General features: G+C 43.8%; 1 protein-coding gene across 2 annotated transcripts in view; it reads left to right on the forward strand.

The window, feature by feature from the left end:
- The window catches only part of LIMD1 (LIM domain containing 1), a 64,238-nt gene that overhangs the window by 39,067 nt on the left and 10,945 nt on the right, over positions 1-14,226 (forward strand). For both annotated transcript variants that reach the window (XM_061586852.1, XM_061586850.1), the window contains exon 4: positions 13,527-13,594. In XM_061586852.1, the coding sequence (XP_061442836.1) occupies positions 13,527-13,594 (68 nt within the window). The remainder of the gene's footprint in view (positions 1-13,526; positions 13,595-14,226) is intronic.

Consider the following 14,226-nt stretch of genomic DNA (forward strand, 5'->3'; position numbering starts at 1 on the left):
TCAGCTCTATCTCTCGTTTAAATCTTCACCAGAGTCGGCTGTGGAGACCTTGTCCAAGTGCCTGGAATCCGTGAGTGGATGGATGGGAAGGAACAAGCTGAAGCTGAACCCCGATAAGACCGAGGTGCTACTCGTGGGGGACAAGAGAAGGTTGGGAGATGCTGACCTGAAGTTCAATGGGGTGAGTCTACCCCTGAAGGACCAGGTCCGCAGCCTTGGGGTTGTGCTTGATTCCAGGCTGTCCATGGAGGCTCAGATTTCGGCGGTGAGCCGGGCAGCCTGGTATCAACTACACCTCATATGAAGGCTGATAAGACCGGCGCTCCTGTCGAAGCCCTGGTTAATCTGTGGAATACGGAGATGGCCCGGGCTGTTGACACGATCGCTCCTGCGCGCCCTCTCCTTTGCAGAGCTCATTCAGCTCCTTGGTATACTCCAGAGCTGAGGGCGATGAAGCAAGACAGGAGGCGGCTTGAGCGGAGATGGAGACGAACTCCCGATGAATGCAATTATACGCTGGTTTGTGCTTTCACCAAGCAGTATGTAGGAGCGGTGAGGGCGGCGAAAAAATTATATTTCACCGCTACTATTAAGGCATCTCTCTCCCGCCCAGCGGAGCTGTTTAGAATTGTCCGAGGGCTTCTTTTTCTTGGCCCTCAGGACACTGCAGATACTTCGGTGGCCCGCTGCAATGAATTCGCTGAGCACTTCCAGCATAATATCTTATGCATTCGTCGGGACCTAGACTCTCATTTTATAGCAGATAATCCTAGTGAGGTGTCTGGAGCACAGTCTTATCACGTTTTGTTGGATGAGTTTCAGTCGGTTCAGTTCGAGGACGTGGACAAGGTGCTTGGACTGGTACGTGCAACCACTTCGGTACTGGATCCTTGCCCCTCCTGGCTTATAAAAACAGGTAAGGAGGGAACAGTTGGCTGGGCCAGGGAAGTGATAAATGCCTCTTTACGAGAGGGAGTGGTCCCTGGCTGTCTGAAGGAGGCAGCAGTGAGACCACTCCTGAAAATGTCTTCCTTGGACCCAGAGAATTTCAGCAGCTACAGACCAGTGGCAAATGTTCCATTTTTGGGCAAGATCTTGGAACGAGTGGTTGCTGACCAGCTCCAGGCGCTATTGGATGAAACCGATTATCTAGATCCATTTCAATCGGGTTTCAGGCCCGGTTTTGGCACTGAGACGGCCTTGGTCGCCCTGTTTGATGATCTATGTCGGGAGAGAGACAGAGGGAGTGTAACTCTGTTGATTCTACTTGATCTCTCAGCGGCTTTTGATACCATCGACCATGGTATCCTTCTGGAGAGGCTTGCGGAGTTGGAAGTTGAAGGCACTGCGTGGCAGTGGTTCCACTCCTACTTGGCGGGCCGTCTCCAGAAGATAGTGCTTGGGGAACACTGCTCGACGCCGTGGGTACTCCAATGTGGGGTCCCGCAGGGCTCGGTTTTGTTTCCCATGCTTTTCAACATCTATATGAAGCCGTTGGGTGCGATCATCAGGAATTTTGGAGTACGTTGTCACCAGTACGCTGATGACACGCAACTCTACTTCTCCTTTTCATCTTCTGCAGGTGAGGCGGTCGATGTGCTAAACCGTTGCCTGGACGCGACAATGGATTGGATGAGAACTAACAAACTGAGACTCAATCCTGATAAGACTGAGATGCTGTTGGTGGATGGATTTTCCAATCAGGTGGTGGATACATATCCTGTCCTGGATGGGGTTACACTCCCCCAGAAGGAACAGGTTCGTAGTCTGGGAGTCGTTCTAGACTCTTCCCTGTCACTCGAGGCTCATGTAGCCGCGGTGGCACGGAATGCGTTCTACCAACTTCGATTGGTAGCCCAGCTACGTCCCTATCTGAGTAGGGAGGACCTTACATCAGTAGTACATGCTCTGGTAACCTCACGTTTGGATTACTGTAATGCGCTCTACGTAGGGCTACCTCTGAAGACGATTCGGAAGCTACAGCTGGTGCAAAATGCGGCGGCCAGACTGCTAACAAGAACGAAGCGGTCTGAACATATAAGACCTGTCTTGGCCCGCTTGCACTGGCTCCCAATATGCTTCCGGGCCAAATTCAAAGTGTTGGTATTAACCTATAAAGCCTTATACGGCGCGGGACCTCGATATCTGTCGGAATGCCTCTCCCGCTATGAACCGGCTCGTACACTACGGTCTGCTACGAAGGCCCCCGGGTTCCGACTCATAGGGAGGCCCGGAGGGTGGGGACAAGATCAAGGGCCTTCTCAGTGGTGGCCCCCGAACTGTGGAATAGTCTCCCTGAGGAGGTCCGCCTGGCGCCGACACTGTCATCCTTTCGGCGCCAGGTTAAAACCTTCCTTTATTCCCAGGCATTTTAATTTTAATTTTTAATTTTAATTTTTGTTAATGTATTGTAATGTCTGAAACTTGATTCTGAGCCTTTGCTGTTTTAGACTGTGATATTTGATTTTAGACTGTGATGTTTTTTGTACCATACTGTATTTTATTGTGTCTATGTTCACCGCCCAGAGAGCTATTGCTAGTCGGGCGGTATATAAGTTTTAAAAATAAATAATAAATAAATAAATAAAACGGTCCGGAAACTACAACTTATACAAAACGCGGCGGCTCGACTACTTATGAATAGTCGCCGCCGGGATCACATCACACCAGTGTTGTTCGATCTACACTGGCTTCCAGTTGTCTTCCGGGCCCAATTCAAGGTGTTGGTATTAACCTTTAAATCCCTATACGGTCTCGGCCCAGTTTATCTAAAGGAGCGCCTTCAACGCCACCAATTATGCCGCCCGACAAGATCAGCCACACAGGGCCTTCTCTCAATCCCGCCGACAAAAACAGCTAGATTGGCGGGAACTAGAGAGAGGGCATTCTCAGTGGCGGCCCCCACCCTTTGGAACTCCCTCCCACAAGATCTCCGGCACGCCTCTTCCCTAAATGTATTTCGTAAAGCCTTAAAGACCTGGCTCTTTCAACAGGCCTTTGGGATTTCCGGGGAGGGTTAACTTTTATGACTGAAATGCCTCTTACCCTGCACTAATATTGTTGTTGCTGCTGTATTGTTTATATATTGTATTAATGTATTTTATCACATTGTGTTTTAACTGTTTACATATATGTCGCCTAGAGTGGCCATCGGCCAGATAGGCGACACATAAATTAAATTTTATTATTTATTATTATTATTTCCTCCCACTCCAAGGGCCCCTCTAACCATCCGCCGTGCATTTCCTCCCCTCCAACTTTGCTTACCATAGCCTCACTCTCACCTGGCTCTCTAACCAATCCTAAACACGCTTATCTGAGTTTAAGCCCCACTGATTTTATGGGGCTTCCTTCTCAGTAAACATACTTAAATTTGTAGTGTAAAGTGTTAGAATGCAACACCTATCTCATTTCCCATCCCATGTACTTCTTTGCTGGAATATTCTGAAAAATAGGACGTGGGGGGGGACTTTGGGGTTGGTGGCTGATGCTTCCCGCAGTTAATTCTGCCTGCACTGCAGAGTCCATCAAACATTCAGCTCTGTGCCCTATATAGACATTTTAAATTTTTTGGCATATATTCTAACCTTCCCTCTCTCATCATTCTACCCCTTTGATCTCCATGTTTTCTCTCTAGCTGTCCTACATTCCCAAATTAGAGAAACTAGGCAGATTATCTGTATTTTATTTTTAAGAATATTAATAATCTTTAAAGAAAAAAAGCAAGGACATAGGAGCACAGGAAGCTGCCTTATACCCAGTCAGACCTAGCTCAATAATGTCAGCACTGACCTGCAGCAGCTCTCCAAGGTTTCATACTGGGGCATTCCCAGCCCTACCTGGAGATGCCAGGGACTGAACCTGGGACCTTCTGCATGCAAAGCAGGGGCTCTACTACTGAGCTATGGTCCTTCCCCAAAGTGATTTTGGAACAGTAAAGACTTTGCTACAGAGAAGGGGCGTTATCTGTGGTTTGCTTCCCAATTTGGATTTTGGAGAGAAGTAAATAATCCTAATAAATGGCGTGCCTACTCAGTGGTAAACCCCACTGAGTTCATTGGGACTTATTCCCAGGTAAGGAAGTATAGGATTACTAATTAACCTATAACTACAAATTATCTTGTTCACAAAAAAGTAAAAAAGGCAATCAGTGATATAATCAAAACCTTGTATTTTACTTTGACAACAGAGGGTTTCTATATTGGTCAATATTTGTTTTACTTAAAAGGACTGGGGCCAAGAGGGAGGAGGAGTGTGATTTGAGGAGGAGATGATGGACAAGGGGCCCACTGGTTACCTATGCCCAAGGGCCCTCAGACACCTGGAACCAGCCCTGAATACTTGTTGTCTACACATTTGTTTTAGGCTTCTTGGAACATAAACCCTTCCCAGTGGTGTTCCCACCCACAAAGCCGCATAGACTTGGCATTTTTATATCATATGTTTCTCATATTTCGAGCTGTGTGAATCATGGGATTATAACGGGAACGATGAGAGCCAAAGAAAAAAAAAGTGTAAAGGAAATATTTTAAATTACTGAAAGAAATTAGGAGAGGTAAAAAGCTTAAAAAAATAAAAGAAGTTTGAGATACAGTGGGAAAGGATGTTCCAGATGTTAGGTAAATAATAAAATCCCCAATTGGAGCCAGAAGTTTTTCTTGTCTTGGAAAAAGATGAATTACGTCAGCAAATAAAAATAGTAGAATTTTTTTCTTTTGCCATTCCTTTCTTAACAACACCTACTAAAGACCTTCCTCTTTCAACAAATCTTTTAAGTAGAGACTTTGTCCCAGTCAGCGTTTGTGTTGGAATTGCTTTTTAAGATGTTTTTTAATGTGTTTTTAAAAAAAGTTTTTAAAGATGTTTTCTTTTACTGTTTTTAAGTCTTTTGTTTTTAAGATGTTTTAGAGCTCTTTTACTGTTTTCGTTTGCTGCCCTGGGCTCCTTCTGGGAGGAAGGTCGGGATATAAATTTAATAAATACATTAAATAGTGGTGAGAATGATGCTTGAGGAAAAGGATATGCTCCTGATTCTATGGTGTACCTTTGTCAGGATTACAATGCCAAATAATGCTGCATTATGTGTTTTGTAGAGCTGAATGGTAGCAGTAATGTTCTGAAATAAGGAACTTATATTCAGTAATAGGCAGAAAAACCCTTGCGGTTTAAGAATGTACTATAGCCAACAGATATTTCTATCAAACTTTAAAAAGCAGAGAAATTGGGCAGCTGTAGTGAATGCACCAGGGGAACAAGAGACCTGACCTCCTCTCTGAGATATTGTACTGCCCTACAAATTTGTCAAAATGCAAACACAATTTAGGTTGGTCTTTCACAGTCCAATCCACTTCCTGTATAGCTTGGAAGAATTTGGTAACATGTGCCTCTGAGCATATGGTGAGCGGTGGCAACACCTGCCATCTCCAAAGATGGAGAATTGCATTTTTATATGTTTGTTGGTGTTCTTTCTTTGCTGCTTTTCCGTGTTACTACTGTTTCTACAGAGAGAATCTAACCTAGATATTTATCTCATTATTCATCCTAGAAATCTGTGTCAAATGTATTTTTATTAATCTCAAAACCTTTTTATTGGTCAATATCACATGATGGTGAGGACAGCCTTTTGTGTTTCAAACTGAAGGTTGTGCTCTATTTCTATTTTGGGCGAATTAAAAGGTGAATCTGAAACTGCAGTTTGATGTAAAATCAGACTGATTACAACATGTTGCTACTTAAGCAATGACTCTAGCTGTTGCAAGATGCATGTTTTCAGCCTGCTATGCTTAAACTACTCCACTTAAGGAAAGGTGGTCATGGTCAATTAAAAACATAGAGGTTTTGCTAGAATTTTGCTAGAATATATTTCACCTCCCACTGTGCAAACTGAGACACTCCTTATGTCCATTGGAAACTTCTGCAGAACAGTCAGTGCCATTATTCCACAATAGTTTTTGGAGCTTTTTTTAGTGTTGCAAAGTGTTGCTGTACTTCACATATTCACAGAAACAGAAGCAAAAGAAAATGATTTCCTATAGGAAACTTCACTAAAATTGCAAAGTAAATCAAACATATTTAAAGTGACTATCTGAACTATATCAACCGTTTTAATATAGTTGCTTCCTCCTTGCTAAAACAAGATCAGCACAGCACATGTCTTGCCACCACTCACCATATGCTCAGAGGCACATATTCCCAATTCTTCCAAGCTACACAGGAAGTGATTGGACTGTGAAAGACCAACCCAAATTGTGTTTGCATTTTGTTACATTTATAGGGCAGTACAGTATGTCAGAGAGGAGGTCAGGTCTCCTGCTCCCCTGGGGCATTCACTATAGCTGCCCAATTTCCCTGCTTTTTAAAGTTTGATAGAAATATCTGTTAGTTATAGGTACATTCTTAAACTGCAAGGTCTTTTGCCTATTAGTGAATTTCTCTGCTTTTTAATCTGGAAGGTAAGAAATGGGATCCTGTGCAAGTTGCTGAGAATAGATTGATCATTTGCATGCTTATTGAGTTCAGTGGGATTAACTCCCCTGCAATCATGCTTAGGATAGGTGAAACTGACCACAGGGGATGGGGAAGAGAGGATGGGGATGGAAGCAGGCAAGAGGGGAAGGAGGAGGGGAGGTTTGATAATTTGCATGTTTATTGAGTTCAGTGGGATTTACTCCCATGCAAATATGCTTAGCAGAGCCTCCACTAGGCACCAGGAAGTGGGGCAGTTGCCTCGGGCCCCGCGCTTTGGGGGCGCCCGCTCTTGGCGATGAGAAGCTGGGCTGCGGCAGGGTTTTTTCTCTTCAGCCGTGCAGTCTCACCAGCCGCTTCCCGCTCTTGGGGAATCTCCCGCTCTTCGGCTGCATGCCTGAGCGGTTTTTCCCCTCTCCGCTCATCAGCTGTGAAGCAGGTGTGCATGCAGTGCTTAGCTAGCTAATTTTAGGTGGGAGGTTTGAATCCCCTGCCTGAGTGGCTTCCTTGTGCTGCCTGCCGCCTGCTTATCAGCTGTGCAGCACATTTACAGGCAGCTCTTGCCAGCTTATTCTGGGCGGGAGGTTTGAAAGAGAGAAAGAATGTGGGGGCCCCCCAACTGCTTTTGCCCTGGACCCCGCACATGCTAAGGACAGGCCTGATGCTTAGGATAGGTAAAACTGACTGGGGGGGAGGCCTGGAGTGGGCAGGGGAGGAAGAAGAAGGAAGAGGGGAGGGGAGGGGAGGAAGAAGGGAGGAGGAAGGGAGAGGAGAGGGAAAGGTAGGTCTGATCATTTGCATACTCATTGAGTTCAATGGGATTTACTCCCATGCAATCATGGCTAGGATAGGTAAAACTGACCATGGGGGAGGAGGAGGGTGAGGGGAGAGTAGAGTAGATGGAAAGAGGAAGGGGGAAGAGGGAATCAGAAGGAGGCGGAGGGGGAAGGAGAGGATTGGAAGGGAAGGGGGAAGGAGGGGATTGGAAGGGGGAGGGAAGAGGCAAAAGGGAGGTGATGGGAGGGAGGAGGAGGAGGGAAGGGCAGGTTTGATCATTTGAATGCTTATTGAGTTCAGTGGGATTTACTCCCGTGCAATCATGCTTGAAAATGAAATGGACTGCCTTCAAGTCGGTTACGACTTATGGCAACCCTATGAATAGGGTTTTCATGGTAAGCGGTATTCAGAGGTGGTTTACCATTGCCTTCCTCTGAGGCTGAGAGGCAGTGACTGGCCCAAGGTCACCTAGTGAGCTTCATGGCTATGTGGGGATTCAAACCCTGGTCTTTGAGATCATAGTCCTAGGATAGGTAAAACTGACCATGGTGGAGGGGGAGGGCAGAGGGCAGGAAGGAGGGGATTGGAAGGGGAAGGGGGAGGGGAAGGGAAGGGGGGAGGGGATAGGAGGGAGGAGGACGGGAGGGTAGATTTGATCATTCGCATGCTTTTTAAGTTCAGTGGGATTTATGCCTATACAATGAGGCTTAGGATAGGTGAAACTGACCTGGGGAGGGGCAGGGAGGGGAGGAGGAGGGCAGGGGGGGGAGAGGAGATTGGATGGGTGGGATCTGGGCAGAAGGGAAGCCCCTTTCCTTTCCAAAAGGAGAACACTGTGAACAGTATCATTCTTTTTCAGGGTTTCCCCCACCTTTTTATTCTACAGCAGGCACATGTAGCCTCCCACCGAAATCTAAACCAAAGCTGTCTCTAGCCACATCCACACCAGGCCTTTATTTCACTTTAGACAGTCATGGCTTCTCTCAAAGAATCCTGGGAAGTGTAATTAGTGAAGGGTGTTGAGAGTTGCTAGGAGACGCCCCATTCCCCTCACAGAGCTGCAATCAGAGTGGCTGACTGTTAAACCAGTCTGGCCACTGGAGGTCTGTCAGGGACATAGGAGTCTCCTCTCAGCACCCTTTACAAACTACACTTCCCAGGATGACTTTCCAGGATGATTACCAGTAGAATTAATATTTAAAACATTACTTTCACAGTTTCCATGAGCTTTAAACCTTTCTCTTCCTAAATCACACGTACACATACCCAATTTTTGAAAGTGTACTAAGTACCTGCTGAGTTATGCTAACATGTTTGGAGATCTAACTCCAAAGAAACATAGGCTGTCATCTTGTTGGCTTGGGCTTCTTGCCCTGGTGTCTTTTAAAACTAAGATAATAAGCATAGAGAAACCAATACAATAATAGGAAGCAGTCAAAACTGCAAGGGTTTGATGCAGACCACAAGGAGGCTGACATTTGCGTGATGTGGGCTGTGATGTTCCTGTATTAATGTATATATGGTAAGTGCTGTTTGTATAGAAGATATGTGGTAAGTGGAATGAAAGAGGAGGGGGGAGTAAATGAGCAGTAGAATGCTGGATGATTGGCTGAGTGTTAGAATGGCTGAGCGTATAAAAGGAAGAATGACAGTTGAATCTGGGTGGACGTTAGTGGGTTGTTTGAGAGGTGTTTGGTGGGGTTTTTGAGAGGAGATTGTGTGGAGAGTTGGTGGATGTGGGGAGAGTGTAGAGTTCGGATTAATACTAAGACAAGTATCACAGGAATAGATGAAACCATATGCTTATGTGCCTTTATAAAGTAATCTTGTTATTTCTAATATTTAATAAACACTATTTTGGTTTACCGGAGGCCTGATCCTTGGCTGGGGAATATACAGACCAGAGGGGAGGGCAAGGTACTTACCAAGGCTGAAGGGAAACTGTAACAATTGGTGGCAGCGGTGAAGGGAAGAATATAACACCACAAGTATCCAGAGCAACCCAGAATTATATGCATTCTATGTAGATCAAAGGGATTGGGACAGCTTAAGCACGCAGTCACAGAGGTAACCTGATTGAGAGAGACTCAGGCGGAGTCTCTGGGAATACTGGTTATAGGACGTGACTGGTGGTGCTGCCTAGCAGGGGGATCTGGTGAGGTCTGTGCTAGAGCGGAGAGAGAAACCATAAAAAAGGACAGTCCGGACTGGTGGAGTCCCTGGTGGTGCCTAGTGACAGGCAATAGCCACGAGCAGGTAGGAACCTGACAGGGAGAGCCAGGGAAGGGCGTCACATGGGCTCAAGATCATGTTTAGACCAAATTACATAAAAATAAAAGATATTCTTCCAAGTAAATGAATAGGAGTACTACTGAATTCAGTGTAGTTAGGTTTTTGCTGGTAAACTACAAGCAGGGAGACTCATCATTTTATATTGCAGAGGTCAAAAGTCCAAATTCATTTTGATTATATGGGCACTGCTGTCCACTGGATAAAGAGTGGCTTCTGGGAGATAAAAATAGGCGATTGTAAGTCTTAAGTATGAGGGAAAGAGCAGCATTCTAAAAGTTCCCTGTTGTTTAAATGGATCACAGAGGGCAGGCACCAAAGATTTAATTACAAACTGAAAGGGAAAATATATCCTGTAATTATGGCCAGTAAAAAGGACAGTAGAAATGCCCAAAGTGGTTATATTTGCATGAACTTTGGCTAGTAATGAAATGGATGAATATGGCAGACAGTGGACTTGAAGTATTCCTGGGAACCAAAAGGTCAAGACCATCCTCTCTGTAGTAGTAATTAGCCATCTCTGGAGCAGCCCATGAATTAAGTTTATTCCTAAGTGAGTATCTTCAAAGAGGCACCGAGGTGGACTGATGCAATATAGCACAATCTCTGCCTCTGAGGGTTGCCATATATTCCTTATTTTAAAAAGTGCCTTATATTTCAGAATATCACAGTTCCATAGGAATAATAGGTGCACAGTTCCACCAAATTGTGTAACACATATTTCACAGTCACATAACATTGCTTTAGGGTAAAATTCTATATCCACTTATTTGGGAGTAAGCCCTATTCAATTTCGTGAGACATATTTACGAGCAGGCCTGCCTGGGATTGCACTGCCTGGGATTGCACTGTCACTTTTTAAAGTTGATAATCTGGCAGCCATGTTTGCTCTCGTTATCTCCATTTTAATTTTTGCATTCAGACATTTCTGTAGACAATAGAGGGAAGCACTGGACAGTCTCTTGGGTTTAACACCTTGATAAAGCTGTAGATACCTTTCCCCAAGGATTTGATACTCTTTTAAGCAAGTTCTAATAGAACATAATAAACAGTGTAAACTGTATCATTCTGTCATAACCCCAGCATTGCAACCAAGTTTAAAAATAGCCACACTGCAGAATTCCTGTTAAATGACTTATGTCTGTCATGGAATGATAGTGGCAGCTATCCAAGATGTGTCCTTTATAGTAGTCAGGATCTTCATCATCCAGAAAAACATTATCTGAAGTGCATCACCTACTGCAGGGGCATTTCAGGTGGCTGCATTTTGTCTTTCTTTCCCTTGCTTTGACTATCCTTGTGAAAAGCATTTACTGCAGATGGAAAAATGTTTGGACAGCTGCTTGTTTTGATAACTATTTGGACTTTTTAACCATTAAATTGGGATCAACCAACTTGGGTTCCTGAGATAGATTTTCTTTTGTAACTTGAAGATTAGGCATTTAGATCTAGACCTAAAAGTATCAGGGGCATCTTGTAACTTCTCCATAAAAAGATAAACAATTGCTTCCCCAAACAATACATCTGTAGTCTTGCATTTCCTTATTGTCAATAGCTGAGAGAGATAAAACATACCTTCACAGGCAATAGATTGGAACAACGGCAATAGATTGGAACAACAGCAATTGCAGCCACACTTGCCAGTATGTGAATTCTCTTTTACCACTATTGGGCAAGAAACAAACCGTCATGCAAACAACAAGGTGCATCATCAGTGGGTTTAAGGGGGTTGAGCTCAGCGCATGGAACCACTGTTGTTGCTTCTATGAATGTAAGGGAGTGAGGTTAAAGGTAAATGAAATGTAAACACAAAAAGAAAAAGACAGTGATGATTTTCTAAATGCAATACCATACCAACCACAAGATTCCTGTGAGTAAGGCAGAAAATTCAGCATCCCACAACCAGTCAGGATTCCTAACAAAAAACCAAAACTTAAAAATCCTGGCAGCCAGTCAGCCAAGGTTACAGAAATCCCCATGCAGCACAACCTGACCTGGGGGCTGCAGTTAGTGCAGAATCCTGAGGCACGATTGCTGACATGAGTGAGACCCTATCAGTACATAATACCTCTGCTCTGAAATCTGCACTGGTTGCCGATTTGCTACCAGGCCAAGTTCAAGGTGTCCTTTCCATGTTATGAGTGCCACATAGTACTTGTTCTGCTCTTGTAAGAAATTGATCCTTTAGTGTGGCAGCACCTATGCTTAGAACTCCCTGCCTATTGACATTACGCAGATGCCTTCATTGTACTCTTTTCAGCACCTGCTAAAAATATTTTTGTTTAGGCAAGCCTGCCCAGGCATGTAGCTACTATTATGTTTTTTATCTGTTTTTAACTCATTGTTGGTTTTATTATTTTAAACATTTTTAAATACCTATCTTTACCAATAATTTTATTGTTTTAATTCCTTCTGTAAACTGCTTTGAGGGTTTTTAAAATACAGCAGTATGTAAATGTTGTAAATAAAATACATTAATAAATTTTGGAGTCCCTGTGGCCCTTGAGTCTTTCCACTTTTAAGAACATAGGGTTGTATCTAACACTGTTGATCAGCTGATGGTAAGGCTTCTGGGAGTGAAGTGCAGAGGGAAGCATTTTTTTCCCTTCTGCCTTCTCCAGCAGCCCCCATCCCTTCTAAATGTGTTCCAGAAGGTTGGAGGAGCTCTTCAGAGCAGATTTAAAGGGTTTTAGGGGCCTGAAAATAGCTTCCTTGTTCTGATGGAAGCCTTTTCATCAGCTGATCAACACTAGATACAACCTATAAGATTCAGGTCTTGCCTTGGTAATATGTAATATTGCATTCCATTATTAATGTATAATATCTCAGATACTTGGAAATGGACTGTCTTCAAGTCAATCCTGACTTATGGCTACCCTATGAATAGGGTTTTCATGGTAAGTGGTATTCAGATGGGGTTTACCATTGCCTCCCTCAGAGGCTAGTCCTCCCCAGCTGGCTAGAGCCTGCTTAGCTTGCCACAGTTGCACAAGCCAGCCCCTTCCTTGTCCGCAACTGCCAGCTGGGGGGCAACTGGGCTCCTTGGGACTATGCAGTTTGCCCCTGGCTGCACAGGTGGCAGGGCATGTAACCCCTGAGCCACTGACTGGGGGGTGATCTTTAGCTGGCCCTTTACACCCAGAAGACACGAGTGGGGATTTGAACTCACAGGCTCTGGACTCCCAGCCAGGCATCATTTTATTTCACTACTGCTGAACACAATTTTCCTATCTTGTCTAGAGGCGCCATCTGGTGTTAATGAAATGAGCTTCATAAAGGCAAACATATCTTCTGCTCTGGTCAATTGTGTATACTTTACAGAATTGCCTTTAATTGGTGAATTAATGTGACACATTTGGCTGTGCCCTGGCCTAAAAGAGATTGCAATAGTAGCACCACTACAATTTTCTTTTTTGTTTTGATGAGGTTTTAAGTTTTTGAAAGAGAAGGAGAAAGTTGGGGACAGAGGGAAGGAAGAATAAGATGGACAGATGTGTAGGTTAAAGAATATTAAATATGGGTTGCATGTTGGGATTAAAAACCAGCCTCAGGTCTATCGTAGAGCAAATATTTCTGTGTGTCTAGATGTGCATGGTATAATAACAACACAGGTCCTCACTCCTGGAGTTGTGCTATAAACCTAATGGGTTAGGTTTTTACTGTTATGGTTTTAAATTTTAACGTTTTAATGTATTGTTTTTTATCTTGTACGTCGCCCAGAGTGGCTGGACAACCAGCCAGATGGGCGACTAATAAATTTAATAAATAAATAAAATAAAATAAATAAATAAATAAATGCTTTAAAGGACAACCAATGTTCTTTATGCTACAGTTCTCCACTAAGGAATTTTGTATGCAAAAGCACAGGGTAGTATTGTGGCTTCTTTTACAGTGTTTAGTTACATCAAAATGGAATCTTTATTTCTGGTTTCCATAAGTAGCATTCAAATGTTTTATTCATTGGCCTTTGATCTTTTTTCCCTTTTCCTCTGCAGGTCGAAAGCTGAGAGGAAAAGCCTTTTATTTTGTTAATGGGAAGGTGTTTTGTGAAGAAGACTTCCTGGTGAGTGCGCTATAGCCTCTTCTATGCTGCTGTTCATGGAGAAAATTCCAAATGGTGTTGAGCATAAGAGAACGATCAAGAGAAGGATAGTAGTAAAGAGCATCCGCTGGCAATGGGTCAGGTTGAGCATTCTTCAGGGGCTGGCATCTCTGCATGTTGCTCACTTGATTTTGTGTGTGTGTGTGTGTGTGTGTGTGTGAGAGAGAGAGAGAGAGAGAGAGAGAAGGGGGGAACTAACATTCCTCCTTATCTGCTGTCTCTAATAAAGCATCTTTGTGTCGTTTGAGATCCTCTCATCTTAGACAATGAGTACTGATTATTTTTTCATTATTGCAGTTTTGTGGTTTTCATGTTTCTTACTTGCCCTTACAGATTCATATATGCAAGATTTAAGTATGAATTCTAGATTATTGTTCACATGGTCCACATGTGTCCATATTAACTAGGAAGCAAATAAATAATTTGTGCATCTAGTGTGCCATTTGCTCATGATTCTTTATTAATAAAGACTGGGATTTATGAATGGCAGTGTTCAGACAATCATATCTTGGCTTAATATGCTGAGATATGAATGAGCCTTATGGCTGTGTGCACAGCTGCTATGATCCTCCTCTGTTTGAGTGAGAAGGCAA

Source organism: Rhineura floridana, chromosome 10, assembly GCF_030035675.1.
Source record: "Rhineura floridana isolate rRhiFlo1 chromosome 10, rRhiFlo1.hap2, whole genome shotgun sequence".
Classification (NCBI taxonomy): domain Eukaryota; kingdom Metazoa; phylum Chordata; class Lepidosauria; order Squamata; family Rhineuridae; genus Rhineura; species Rhineura floridana.